The 14,523-nt window shown below is 41.8% G+C and overlaps 1 protein-coding gene across 4 annotated transcripts in view; it reads left to right on the top strand.

Annotated features, from left to right (window-relative positions):
• MRTFB (myocardin related transcription factor B) overlaps positions 1-14,523 on the top strand; it is a 264,346-nt gene that overhangs the window by 179,750 nt on the left and 70,073 nt on the right. For all 4 annotated transcript variants that reach the window (XM_075564270.1, XM_075564268.1, XM_075564269.1 and 1 more), the window contains one exon: positions 12,348-12,413. In XM_075564270.1, coding sequence (XP_075420385.1) covers positions 12,348-12,413 — 66 coding nt within the window. The remainder of the gene's footprint in view (positions 1-12,347; positions 12,414-14,523) is intronic.

Raw genomic sequence — 14,523 nt, 5'->3', positions numbered from 1 at the left:
TAAAAGAATGCTGATGCATTGTAACATTTCTTTCTACCTCTCAGGGCTGTACTGCCCTCTGTCCTGGCTCCTGGTGTGACAGCTTATTCTCACGCCACTAGGCGCACACTTTGAATTCATTCCAACTTTTGACAAGAGAGAAGGGAATTTGTGTGGTGGTAGGATCAATTTAAAGAGACATGCCCCGTTTTTTTTTTTAGCAGTCTGTTTCCATGGGAACAGAAGCACTAGCCAACCACATTTAGCAGAGCTCCTGTAAATTCCCAGGCTGCTGTGGAAGCCTCCTTCCCTGACCTCATGCTGTAGATGAACGCCGGGATCCCACGCTGTGTGGGTGTACAAGCACAAATCATGAGGATCTGTCCCAGTTTTTGCTTTATATTCACCCAATGCCAAACGCGTTGCCAGTGAACCACTTCTAACTCACAGTGGCCCCAGATGTTGCATTCTCGATTGTGGCTCCCTTGTAGGCCAGGGACAGTGGTATAGAACTCCGTCCAGATTGGAGTCCTGGTGGTATAGTGGCATTGGGCTGCTAACTGCAAAGTCAGCAGTTCAAAACTGCCAACGACTCTGCAGGTGACAGACTCGGGCTCCACTGTAACTCCATAAAAAGGTACAGTAGCCGAAACCCACAGGAGGGTAATGCCACCCCGTCCTAGAGGGTTATTTTGAGTTGACTTGACAGTAGTGAATTTGGCTTTTGTTTGTTTGTTTGTTTGTTTTGGCCTCTCCCCATACACTGCAGTATGCTCAGTTCTTATTGGATGCACTCAAATCTTAGCCTCCCTTGTATATCAAGTACTGATTTGTGCAGTTTCTCAGTTCGCTTAAAAACATCTTTGTTTTCTTAAGCTAAAATAACCCTAAACATTCTCAACCAAATGCCATTTGCTCTTTGCGCAGTCTGAAGTTTATTTAGATTCGTGTGAGCACGATGTAGCACTGCTTTTGTTTCAGACGGGAGGTGGTACTGGAAGTGTGCTGTATTTCGGTACAGAGAGCGTGGTTTGTACAGGACAGACGGCCATTTTATTGTTGGCTTCTTGCATTCCATTTTTACACACATACCTCCCAAAAAATATTTTAAAGAACTGTATTTGGTAATTAGCCCCCTGAAAGTCTGTCCTCTGTGATCGCTACTTTCTGTCTGTGAGACTGCGCCCTGGTGACTTACAATGGGTTGTTCATTGGGTTGCTAGCTGCAAGTGCAGCAGTTTGAACTAGCAACCAGTCCTCGGGAGAAAGACGAGGCTGCCTGTTCCCATGGAGCCCTGCAGCCTCTGAAGCCCAACAGGGCAGTTTTATTCTCTCCTGTAGGGTTGCCGTGAGTCAGAATCGACTGGGTGGCAGTTTTGTTTTATTTTTAAGGAGAGTACATATATGCTTTGTCTCCTCCCTAAGGCCACATGAATTAATTTTACCTTAATTGTAAGTGGAGATGAAAAGAAATTCACATCTACTACTATTACATGGTCTTTTTACTCATTTGCCTGTGACCTTGCCTTTTTTCCCAGTCTTCTTTTAGCTGCAAGACAACATCTTCTGTTCCTACCACCAGCACTCATACAAAAATAATCCCAAGTGGCAAATTCATCACAATGAAGGGAAACTACTTTCGTTGTTAACCAATGGCAATCCTATATCCATAGAAAGACCTTTTGGTGATTAATCTTAAATTTGACATCATCTTCTCTGTTCTTAGAATATGGTTACTCAGGTATGTGCCTGCAAACATCCCTTTTAATGTTTCTTAATACTTTTATGTGTGCTAAGCACTATGGAAGGTGCTAGAAATGTAAGGATGAGGCCTAGTGGGGCAAATACCTAGAATTCTGTGACCAGGAATCTTTAATGTTCTTTAAGATGCCAAATCATTAGAAGATGAAGTCACCAGGAATGGTTAATGGGACTAGGAGTCATGGGACTCTCTAGAGGTGGAAGAGCCCTGGTATCGTAGTTGTTAAGAGCTGGACTGCCAACCATAAGATCGTCAGTTCAAAACTGCCAGCAGTTCTGTGGGAGAAAGATGGGGCTTTCTACTCCTATAGTTACAGTCTTAAAGATGCACAGGGGCAGTTCTACCTTATCTTATAGGGTCACTATGAGTCGGCATCAACTCAATGACAGTGAGTTTGTTTTTGTTTTGTTTTTGAAGTTGATTTTTTGAGAAATTTTCTTGAAATGTATTTTTCTGTTAACTATTGTCTACATAATAAGCTCTGGAAAGAACTAATAGATATTCTAATGTGTGTCTTGTAGTCTTTGTCTCTGATAAAAGCTAGATGAGAGCCAATGAGCAGTTTCCTTGCCAACTTCCCACAGACCCTGCTACTATTTGTTGGAGCATTGTAGACGTATCTGACTGTCTCTTTCCAACCTACTCCTCTTCTTTTCCAGCAGTTATTTCAGTCAGGCAGCACTCTCCCCAAAACTAGTTTTCCCTTCGTTGCAGTCATTTCCACAGGTGATTAGGCCATCTATTTCTTGTGAGAAAGGAAAAGCTATTGTCTGGGCCCTGCCAGTCTACCTGCAACTCTCTCCCTCCTCATTGTCATACTGTGATAAGAGGGAAAGGGCCACGTATCAGAGATTCTGCTTAATTTTCCAGGGCCCCATCTTCATACCTCTGTGGAACCTGCTCTCTCTTACCTTGTGTTCACTCTCACATTCATATTCATTCATTCTTACTCAGGCTCCCTCTTCTCCTCCCCGATCGTCCCTATTCTCCCCCAAGTTCTTTTCACCTCTCTCTTCTCACTGAAAGTTCCATATCCTTCAAGCTTCCCCTTTCTGTAGTAGGGCTTAACCTTCGTGGACATCTTGAAAGTATGGCTTCCATGAGCTTGCTTTTGTTTCTCCTGTGATTATCTCCACTGTGTCTTCCACCCATCGCTCCAGGAAAGTAGAGCCACTGTGTAGAAAATAGCAGTATTTGATCCAGTTGATTATGCCCCTCATAGAAACATTCTCACACATGTAACACCTCACCCCTCCTACAACTGAGATTGCCTCCTCTGGCTTTCTTTTACTGGATCTTGATCCCCTGGGTGACCTATAAATAAGCTGCAGCCAAAACCTGTCTTCTGAAACCACAGGGCCAATGGCCACTTCCCTTCAAACAAGCCCAAGATGGATCTGCCAATTGTCCAATGTGTTCATTCTCTCACTAAACCATAAATCCAGGAGCCATCTTTAAAAAGAAAACAAAAACTTTCTCTTATAAACCAAATAACCTTACTAAAGCCTTGTTAATTTTATTTTGCATATGTCTCAAAGCTGTCCATTATATTTCTCAGCTGTGTTGAAGAAAAAAGGGAAGAAATGAGATGGCCTATGTTCAATCAAGATTTGTACTCTGAACAGCAGAAACATTCTATGTCTATAAATAAACACGTGGTTTACCAGAGAAAGACTAAGCTGTACATGTTCTCCCATCAGTCAAAAACCCAGCTCTTAGCCTCTCATTGATTGTTTTTTTTTTGTTCCTGCTGCTTAATTAGTTATACCAAATTATACTTGGGAGGAGGCATGATATTGTCAGTACCTTTAAGTCAAATTTGTATCTGAATTATAAATCACATGAAGATGTACCTGGGTAGAAAGAGTATGAGCAATAAGGTACGACCTACTCATAATAGGAATGCGGATTGGTGTAGCCCTTTGGGATGACAACATTGCCATATCAAAATTTTAAATGCATGTTCTATTACTAGAACTTTATAGTTATGCTATCACAACAACAGCAAGCCATTGGGTCGGCTCAACTCACTGGGTCAATTCTAACTCAGAGCAGCCCTGCAAGATAGAGTAGAACTTCCCCATAAGGTTTCTAAAGATGTAAATATTTACAAAAACAGGTTGCATATCTTTCTCCCGTAGAATGCGCTGTTCGTGGTTTGAACCACAATAAATGATTGGGAATATTCATTATAGTGTTAAAAGTAACATAAAAAATCTAGAAGCTTAGGTGCACTTAAAATGATACACTCATATGATGGACACAGCCATTAATGCATCCATTAATAAAGAGCTTTTAAAAAGCAGGTTACCAAAAGGATAAATAATATGCCTTTAGGTCCTGTATTTGTATTCATTTGCATATTACATACATGTATGCATGAACTTTTACTGGAATGTGTGTAGATTGTTTCCTGAAGCCAGAGATATTCAATAGTAAGTACCTTTAGGGACTAAAAGGAGCCCTGGAGGCACAGTGGGTTTTACATTGGGCTGCCAACCACAAGGTCTGCAGCCATCTTCTATTGTAATTTCAAAAGGTGATGTTTTGCACACAGCAAACATTAATCTCATGGCTTTATGGTCCTGCCTCACATAGACCACACCTGGGTCTTTATAATTTGAACTTAGCAATTAAAGAAATAACTAGAAACTAAGAACAAGCTTTATGCGCAGTTTACCACAACATTATTTATAGCTGCCCAAATTGGAAAAACCTAAGTAGCGAGCCTAGGAGGAGCTTTCAGTACGGTTTGTCCACCCAGCAAAATATTTTATAGCTATTGAAACATTGAGTGTTTATCACTATGTGGTATGGTCATATTCTATAGAAGCAGAGAATCAAAAATTATTCTTAGAAAAAAAACTAGAAGAAATTTACCCTCCAGTAGGGGGCAGTGCTTGGCTGGCCTCCAACTGCATAGAATCTTCAAATTGCATTCATTGATTGTTTTCCCACAAAGACTACGGTGCTACTTATAGAATGAGACAGACTTATTTATATCTGCCTTTCCCCCTCTCCTTTTTGAGAAAATTAAACAAGCTGAAATTCAACTATTTTAAACCAAAGGAGTTCTTAATGCTTGTATTTGATAGTTATGGTTCCTGCATTTGCCCTAGAGAAAGCCATATTTTCAAGATGTTCGCATATGAATTGTTGAAACATGAGTTCTATATCACTTATTATTTACATGTTTTCTAAGAGGATGTACCACTCAATTGCTGAGATTTTTTTTCCTTCTGAGAATTTTATAGAATTGCATATATTCTGTGTTGCTTGTGGTTAATTAGTTGCAAGATGGCTGGGGTCATGGAAGAAGCTGAACTTGTGAGTCAGTTTACTAATAGGCTAGAGGCCCAGACCTCAGCCCAGTAGCACAATTCACAGCACAGCCAGGCACCAAGGGCAGGAGGCTCTCGAGTTCTGTTTTCAGACGTGTGGCCATTGCCCAGGAGACCTATCACCACTGCCAAAAACAATGTCTAATCATCAGTGTGTGGCTACAGAAATGCAAGCCTATCAACACATCCAGGAGAGGTCAGGTTTCCTAGATCAGCCACACTTGCAGCCCATTCATTTGTCCCGAGAACTACAGCTGTTCAGAAGTTCTGGTTGCCTGTGCTCAGTCATTTGGACTTTTCCTCCCTCCATGCAGATCTGAGTGAGCACAAGGCTCGAAAGGGGGAGAGAGGTGCCCTCCAGGCTTACCCTATTTTAACACAGGTAACAACCCACTTACATTTGTTTGACCACCACATCCTCCCCCACCCGTGCCTTCCCAATGCGGTATTTTAATAAGCTCAACTCTGCTCCTACCCCCCCTTTTGGAACACATTGTTGTAAAGAGATTTGCATAATGCTGTTAAGAAAGTAACTCCTGCGAACCGCACAGTTGCCAAAAAAGCATAGAAGGTGCATGTTATTTGTATCAAAAATGGTAATTCATAAAGGTTCCAGCAAAATTTGAGAAGAGGTCTGGATCCCATAATCTAGAATGCCTATCTGATCATTGAAAGAGTCGGGTCCTCTTTTCAGGGTATTGTACCCTGCTTCACAGTCCTGAATTCTGCCTAGCTTTAGGTTACTGAGGTTGCATCTAGGACAGCCTGTCCACATTCAGGCCTCATTTGTCCTGACCTTGGACAGTCTATCTTTAAAGGTACAGGTACCTTATTGCCATTTATTATGCGTTGATTTGATGAGTGGGAAGTACTGAAAGGAAGTTGAGTATAATAAAAATGAGCCTTTACCTTTTCAATCAGAATTTCTTTTAAGTAGTAGTTGATCTCAGAAGAGCCTTTATCAAGGTTATAAATTAATGATTACATCTGATATAAACAAATGCTATAATTGTAGTTTTACAATGATGGTAAGTTTCTTGATAGGGCATTGTTCTTCCTATTCAATATAATGTGCCCAGTACTGTCCACCCACAGAGGCAAGTGAAAACTACCAACCTCAATAGTCTTAACATGGCAGGTTCTTTATTAGTTGGCTGCCTGTCTCATTGTTGTTATCCTTAAGAGCCTTCCATTCCTACTGCTGCTGCTCCTTCCACATCTGTAGCCATAGGGCACCTTGTACCCAGTCACTCCTGTAACACATCTACCCTAAATAAGTAAATATGCCTAGGGAAATGTGATGGCCACACAGCTTTGCGTAGTACTCGTAACATGGTATCTTTCTTGTCAGGGATCATTCTCCTACCATCTAACAACACGATATAATTAGATTTTTCTTTTTGCCACATTGAGTGGATCATGATGTGTGTTTGCTTTTTATTTTTTGTCTAAAAATGTTGATTGGTGCCATACATCTATTTTGTGTGTTACCCTGTGGTATGATTACTAATCAAAGATAATATAACTGGCTGGGCTTCTTTCATCATGTGTGAGAGCAGCTGTAGCGGCCAGTGCGCAATCAGGAGATGCGCTCAGGACTTCTGAGCTGTTGTGATCAGTACTGGCTTGCAAGTCAAGTTGTTACAAATGTATACAAATTTCAGTGGTACCATTCATACCAAAATACATGTGTATTTAATACATTTGTCTTGCAATTGCGGCACTTTTCTTTTGTTTTAAACCAAAGAAAGGGCTGTTGATATTTTCATTCCCCTTTTTACCCCTTTCCTAAAAACTTTTTCATTGTGAATTAAGTGGGGGGGTTGCCTATCAGATCATCTGTTCTGCATTCAATAATTTAAACCTATCAGCACTCCCCATGGCTTGTCCTATACCTGCTCCCACCACCACCACCCATTTTCCCCCATCTCCCTCTTTTAGGACGGCCGACGCCCTTGGGAGAGAGGAGAGCTACTACTGCTAATGCTCCTACAGATGTGGACCGTCAGGTTCCAGAAGGCTCATCATACAACTCTTAACACAATCCATCCATACCGTAATTGTGTAAAGCACACTTATACATTCATTGCCTTCATCATTCTCAAAATTCACCTTCCGCTTGGGTTCCTGGAATCCGCTCCTCATTTTCCTTTTTTCCCTCCCCCTCCCTCTATGCTCCCCCCTCTCATGAACCCTTAATAATTTATAAATTATTATTTTATCTTATCTTACACTGCCTGGCATCTCCCTTCACCCACTTTCCTGTTGCCCATTCCCCAGAGAGGAGGTTATATGTATATCCCCGAGATTGGTTCCCCCTTTCTACCCCCCCGCTTCCCTCCCAGTATTGCCACTCTCACCGTTTGTCCTAAGGTTTCATCTGTCCTAGATTCCCTGTGTTTCCAGATCCCAACTGTGCCACTGTGCATCCTCTGGTCTAACCAGGTTTGCAAGGTAGAATTGGGATCATGATAGTTGGGGGGAGGAAGCATTTAAGAACTAGAGGAAGGTTGTGAGTTTCATTCTTGCTACACTGAACCCTGAGTGACTCAACTCCTCTCCACTACCCCCTGCAAGGGGTGTCCAGTTGTCTACAGATGGGAGGCTCAACCTTTTAACTAGAAAATTGCTCTAGCTCTTTTCTCCTCTCAGTGTTCCTTTTCTTGTAATTCTGCTTTTCTAATAAGACCATCTTAAACTCAGACGAACATGAATTTCAGCCTTCTTCGAAGAATGTTAGAGCATAAAATAAACATGGGCACTATCAGAGCCACAGACCATCTCCTGGGTTATTTTTGTTCCTCAGAAAGTACATTGGGAACATCCTGTCCCCAAGAAACTATTAGTTATCGGGAAAGGATCTCTGTGTTGGAACAAAATTGATTCAGAGTATCACAAAACACTTTAATGTGAAAAATTTATGTATATATATGTTTTTATTTTGTAGACTTTTTGGGTTTTTTTGTGTACATCATAGGATTTTATGCAGTTTGCATCCTTTCTAAAGGTGATTATATGGAAGCTTTGTGACCCTGAGACTTACAGAAGACCAAAACCAAGTTCATTACCATGAAGTTGATTCCAGCTCTTAGTGACAACATAGAGTTCACAAAGCTGTCATCTTTACAGAAGTAGAGTACCACATCTATTTCTCTTGGAGCAACTGGTGGGTTTAAACCACCAACCTTTCAGTTAACAGCTGAAGGTTTATTTACTGCTCCATTAGGGTTCCTCCCAGACTAAGAACACACCACTTTCTCCCCTGAAAAGGGGGATAATATTCATATGTAGAAATATGAAGGAGAGAATAGCCATTTAAGAGCCATTTGGCTATTAAAGATAGGCTCTTAGTGTGTCTTAACATTCGGTTCTCTTTTGCTCTGCATTCAACACAAAGGACGTGAGAATCTTGTCAATGCTGATTCACTCTTAGGATAGGAGATGCCATGTGCAGTGCATTTGAGCCTGGGCTTAGACACTGGTCCCAGCTAGTGTAGTGTGGTACGTGGTGGACTGTTACCACTAGGTCAGCCCAAATATTGGGAGAAAGATGAGGTGTCTCTTCCAGTGAAGATTTACAGTCTTGAAAACCTTCAGTAGCAGTTCTACTCTCCTTTAGTTAAACTGTGTTGCCAGGAATTTGGGTGTGAGGCAAGGGAGTGGTCAGAACCATCGTGCAAAGTTTAAGAATACAATGGAAACCATTAAAAGGCAATGTTAATCTCTGATAAATTAGACTTCAAGGGAGATGGAGGAAGGAGCTGGGAGTCAAGGGGCATTTATGGAGGTCTAGACAAAGACATGTACATGCAAACATATATATGAGGATGGGGAAATAGATCTAAGTGTCTACATTTATAGGTTTAGTATTAAGGCGGCGGAAGGACCTTGGGCCTCTACTCAAGCACTCCCTCAATGCATGAATACTTTCTTTTATTAAATTGGCACTCTATGATGCTCACTCTCCCGACACAACTGCTGAAGCCAAAGCAGGTAAACAAGTAAATGTGGTGAAGAAAGCTGATGGTGCCCGGCTATCAAAAGAGATAGTGACTGGCGTCTTAAAGGCTTGAAGAGAAACAAGCGGCCATCTAGCTCAGAAGCAAAAAAGCCCACACGGAAGAAGCACACCAGCCAGTGCAATCACGAGGTGCCAAAGGGACGAGGTATAAGGCATCATGCAAAAAAAAAAAAAAAAGATATATATATATATGTATATATTACCATATTGAATGAAGGGGGATGAGCAGAGTGGAGACCCAAGGCTCAAGTGTCGACCACTGGAGATCCCCTCATAGAGGGGTTTAGTAGAGGAGATCCGATGAAGAACACAGCTTTCCTCCAGATCCTGGATGCTTCCTCCCCCCAACTACCTTGATCCGAATTCTACCTTGCAGGGCTGGATAGGGCAGAGGTTGTACACTGGTACATATGGGGGCTGGAGGCACAGGGAATCTAGGGTGGATGATACCTTCAGGACCAAGGGTGTGAGGGGTGATGCTGGGAGAGTGGAGGGTGAGTGGGTTGGAAATGGGGAACTGATTACAAGGATCCACATGTGACCTCCTCCCTGGGAGAGGGACAGCAGAGAAGGGGGGAAGGGAGACTCCGGATAGGGCAAGATATGACAAAATAACAATGTATAAATTACCAAGGGCTCATCAGGGAGGGGGGAGAGGGGAGGGAGGGGGAAAAAAAAGAGGACCTGATGCAAAGGGCTTAAGTGGAGAGAAAATGCTTTGAGAATGATTGGGGCAGGGAATGTGTGGATGTGCTTTATACAATTGATGTATGTGTATGTATGGATTGTGATAAGAGTTGTATGAGCCCCTAATATGTTTTAAAAAAGAAAAAAAATTAGACTTCAAGGCGGATAACATAATGAGAGATAAGAATGGACACTGCGTGATGATTAAAGGAACAAAACATTAGGAATATATGACCTTAGTAGACACATATGCACCAAAGTAAATACCCTCAAAATACTTCAATCAAATTCCCACAGAGTTGAAAATAAAAAGTGCCAAAATAACAGTTGTAGACTCCAACACATCACTCGTAAGGAAAGACAGATCATCAGGAAAGAAACTCAGTAAAGAAACACAAGAGCTAAACAACAACACTAACCAGCTTGACGTCCCAGACATATGCAGAACATGACTAACAGTAACACTGTGGACATTCTTCTCCAACACACACACAGTACATGCTCTAGACTAGACCACGTTATTGCCACAAAGCAAGCCTCAGCAAATTAAAAACCATTGAGATCCTACAATCCATTTTTTTCAAACCACAGTGCTACAAAACTGAAAATCAACAATGGAAAGAATAGGAACATAAAGACAAAATAAGGAAACTAAGCAGCATACTAAAAAATGACCAAGTAATAGATTAAATACAGGATGAAATTAAGAAATCACTTGAAATAAATGAGAATGGTAACATACTTCATCATACCAAAACCTTTGGGATACAACAAAAGCAGTTATGGTAGGGTAATTTATAACAATCAACACATGAAAAAAGAGAAATCCAAAATCTAAGAATATATGCCTAGTAAATTATTTTACCTGCTGATAACCCTTTAAATAGATAGACTCCTAACAATGTGAACTTTGGTTGTTTTGTTACAAAATGATAAACCTAAAATTGAATGTAAAGTAAAACAAGAAAAATACTTTTCTTTTAAAAAATAAATTTGTCTTTTTTGGTACACTTTGCTTTGTTTTTAATGCTTATTATTGTCTATGCATGTCTATCTGAACAAGCTAGGCAGGGTGAACAATCTGGAAGAGAGAAGAGTGGGACCAGTGGTTCAGGGGGGACACGGGATAGGGGGAGATGGAGAAGAGAGGAGTACCAACAAACCCAGGGACAAGGGAAGAACAAGTGATCTAAAATTGATGACAAAAAGAACACAGGATGCTTGGGGGCTGGGGGAGGATTCCTCCATCAAGGGCAATTCCGAGAGGAATTACCAAAACCCCAATGAAGGCCGAACACCATAGTGGTACAGAAGGAAAGTAAAAGAAAATAGAGGAAAGAACAGGAAGGCAAAGGACATTTATAGAGGTCTAAATACAGACATGTTTATATGTAAATATGTTTATCTACAATGACAGGGGAAAGGATCTATGCACATTATAAAGTATTAAAGCAGCAGATAGACATTGCGCCTCCACTCAGGTACTCCCTCAATGCAGGAACACTTTGTTCTACTAACACGGCATTCTGTGATGTTAACCTTCCCTGACACAATCGCTAAAGACAAAGTGGGTACATAAGCAAATGTGGTGAAGAAAGCTGATGGTGCCCGGCTATCAAAAGATATAGCATCTGGGGTCTTGAAGGCTTGAAGATAAACAAGCAGCCATCTAGCTCAGAAGCAACAAAGCCCACATTGGAAGAAGCATACCAGCCTAAAGGGATCAGGTATCAGGCATCAATGACCCCAAACAAAACAAACAAAACAAAAAGCATATCAATGGGGATGAGGGGGAGGGCAGAGTGGAGATCCAAAGCTCATCAGTAGTAAATGGGGGACACACCCACAACCCCATTAGAACAGCCACAAGGAAGAGAAGAGCCAGTCAGGGTGCAGTATAGCACATACACAACCTTCCTCTAGTTTTTTTAATGCTTCCTCCCCCTCTCTCCCCCCTACCATGACTCCAGTTCTAACTTACAAAGCTGACTAGACCAGAACATGTACACTGGTGCAGATAAGACCTCACAGCACAGGGAATCCAGAACAGATAACCCCCTTAGGAACAATAAGGGGTACAGCAATACTAGGAGGGTAAGGGTGCGGGATTGGGGGAGTAAGTCGGAACTAATGACAATGATCCACGTATGCCCCCCCTCCGACAGACAGAAGAAAAGTGAATGAAGGGAGACAATGGTTGGTGTAAGACATGAGGAAAAACAGAGAGAGGAGTTGATACCAAGGGCTCAAGTAGAAAACAAATGTTTTGAGAATGATGAGGGCAACAAATGTACAAATGTGCTTGACATACAATGGATGGATGGATAGATTGTGATAAGAGTTGTGCAAACCCCCAATAAAATGATTAAAATAAATAACACTCAACAAACATAAAAGTTCACCAAGCAGATAGAATCAACAAAATCTCTTTCATTTTAACAAGTTGGTTATTGCCAGGTAAAATCTTTCCTGTCCAGTAGTAAGATGGAAGATATGTACTGAAGTTTGCTGTGTCGTCTCTGGACTTCTCTCTAATGATGGTGGTTTCCTTTTTCAGTGCTCCAGCTGAGGCTGCAACAGAGGAGGACAAGAGAGCAACTCGTGGACCAGGGCATCATGCCACGTAAGATTTGCAGCGTCACTGACATCTTGAATGTGACATTAGTAGGAGAGCCATTTCCAAACAAGCCTTTATCACACTCTACCCTCCATTGTATCTATTTGACCAATATGCAATTGCCAAAAGAACTTATAAAATCAGACATCTAGATTGACAACCTAAGAGAGTTAGTCAGAAAATACATATTTTTAAATGCCACTTGAAAGATGGACTTATACAAGTCTGGTACCAGTTTTTCCCATCAAACATCAACATTTGTTGTAGTTTTAAAATAATTGAAGTAATCACTCTACATAATCTGAAAATAGCTAAACTTGCAAAAGTAACATGAAAAGTTCATTCACAACCTTGTTCTGTTTTGACTTAGCGGATTTACTGTAATTGTCGTTGATGCAGAGTTGTCCTTAGGTGTGGTTTGACTAGTGCCATCGTTTCATAACAATCCCATGTACAGTGGAAGGAAACACTGCCCTCTTCTGCACTATCCTCACATTGACTGAACCCAGTGTTGCAGCAGCCACTGTGGCAATCCACCCCATTAAGCATTTTCCTCTTTTTCTTGGACCCTCTCTCTGTTTTACCAACCATGATGGCCTTATGCCACGACTGGTCACTTCTCAAAACATGCTGAGTTAGTTTATTGTGCCATCCTGGCCGGTGAACATGTGTGCGATTAATCGAAGGGCAGAGGGATAAAAGGCTCAGTGAGCCTCATCTTTCAAGTTCTCAGGTCTCTTGGTTTCTGATGGTCAGACCAGGGTGCAGCTGCCTTAGCCAGTGCCTTGCTTTATCTGGCAAGGCTCACTTGCTGCAAGACATCCCTGAGGAGAAGCCACATGGACCTACCCCGATGCAGCCCTGGGTGCTGGAGCAGCCGTGTGGAGACCCCTGCCAGTGCTGAGATGCTTACACGTTCACTGACTCAGCTTTCCTCCTGTGGTTGGCATCATTGCGTCTGTTTTGTGAGCTGGAGGAGGACTTTGTGCATTGGTGTTGGACATTTGGGTTAATGGGTTAATGTTGGATTTGTGGCTTGGGCAGCACTGGGTATGTTTTCTCGATGCACACTTAACCTTTATATAAAACTCTCTCATATATGAGTTTCTGTGGATTTGTTTCTCTAAAGTACCAAGACCAACACATTATGATACCTTGGGAGTGGTGTTCTGGAGAAGCAAATCATAAGATCGAGAGTAGATGTTTGCTTGACCTCTCCCTCATGATAGTTTTTCTTCTTTGTCTAGCCAGAGGTCAGATAAAGCCACACTATTTATTTGGTTGTTTTCTGGGGAAAATATGGGAAGTATGAAAATAGAAAGTTTGTAATTCCACTTGCTTTGAGCCATTAAATTTAGATGGGTTTAGGCCACGTCTGCAAAGAAAGCTATGCAAAGAAAGCTATGCCCCACCCAGTGCTTTGGAGTACTCAGAAACCAGTAGTCTTTGTCAAAAGCTAGAAAACATCTGGAACCATGAAGAAAACTCCTCTCTGGAACTGAATGTTAAAGGGAGCCTGTGAGCAGGCAGAAATGCTTGCTATGTGACCACCTAGATGTACTTGTTGAGTGGAAGTGGGAGAAATGAAGCAGTAAAGAGACGGGTTGAGTGTGGCCACTGACACATGTGGACTTGGTTTACAGGAAAAAGAGAAGATGAGAGCGGGGTGACTGGTCTAAGGTTCATGACCTAGCTAGCACTAGGAGGCTAGGCTTGTTGAGTATTGGTGAGAGCCCATGGTCTAAAGGCAAGGCGACCAATGGGCACCCTGTGGAGGCAGAGTGAGGCAGCCCACATTGAGTTGACCAGAACCTGATCAGCTGGAGATTTTTGATCCTGTGAACTGGTGCATATTGTTGCTGACTTCATAGATGGCCTGTCCAGATTTGACTTTGCTTATGGATGCAGACTTCACAAGGTTCCAACTGGAGTGAAGACTCTTCACGTCAAAAATATGATTGTCTTCTGAGAGCACTGGGTTGATGTAAGTGGGCAGTATATAAATTGGATACCCAAAATTAGGGGGATGAAGGCATGAAGTGGTTGGCTTACAAACTTTCATAGGTGGGGCAACATATTCACAAGATTATAGGCTTATAGTGTAGGTATTACTTAA

The sequence above is a fragment of the Tenrec ecaudatus genome, chromosome 12 (genome assembly GCF_050624435.1).
Source record: "Tenrec ecaudatus isolate mTenEca1 chromosome 12, mTenEca1.hap1, whole genome shotgun sequence".
Classification (NCBI taxonomy): domain Eukaryota; kingdom Metazoa; phylum Chordata; class Mammalia; order Afrosoricida; family Tenrecidae; genus Tenrec; species Tenrec ecaudatus.
Note: the sequence above shows the minus strand (reverse complement) of the source record. Positions and strands in the feature narration are given on the sequence as shown.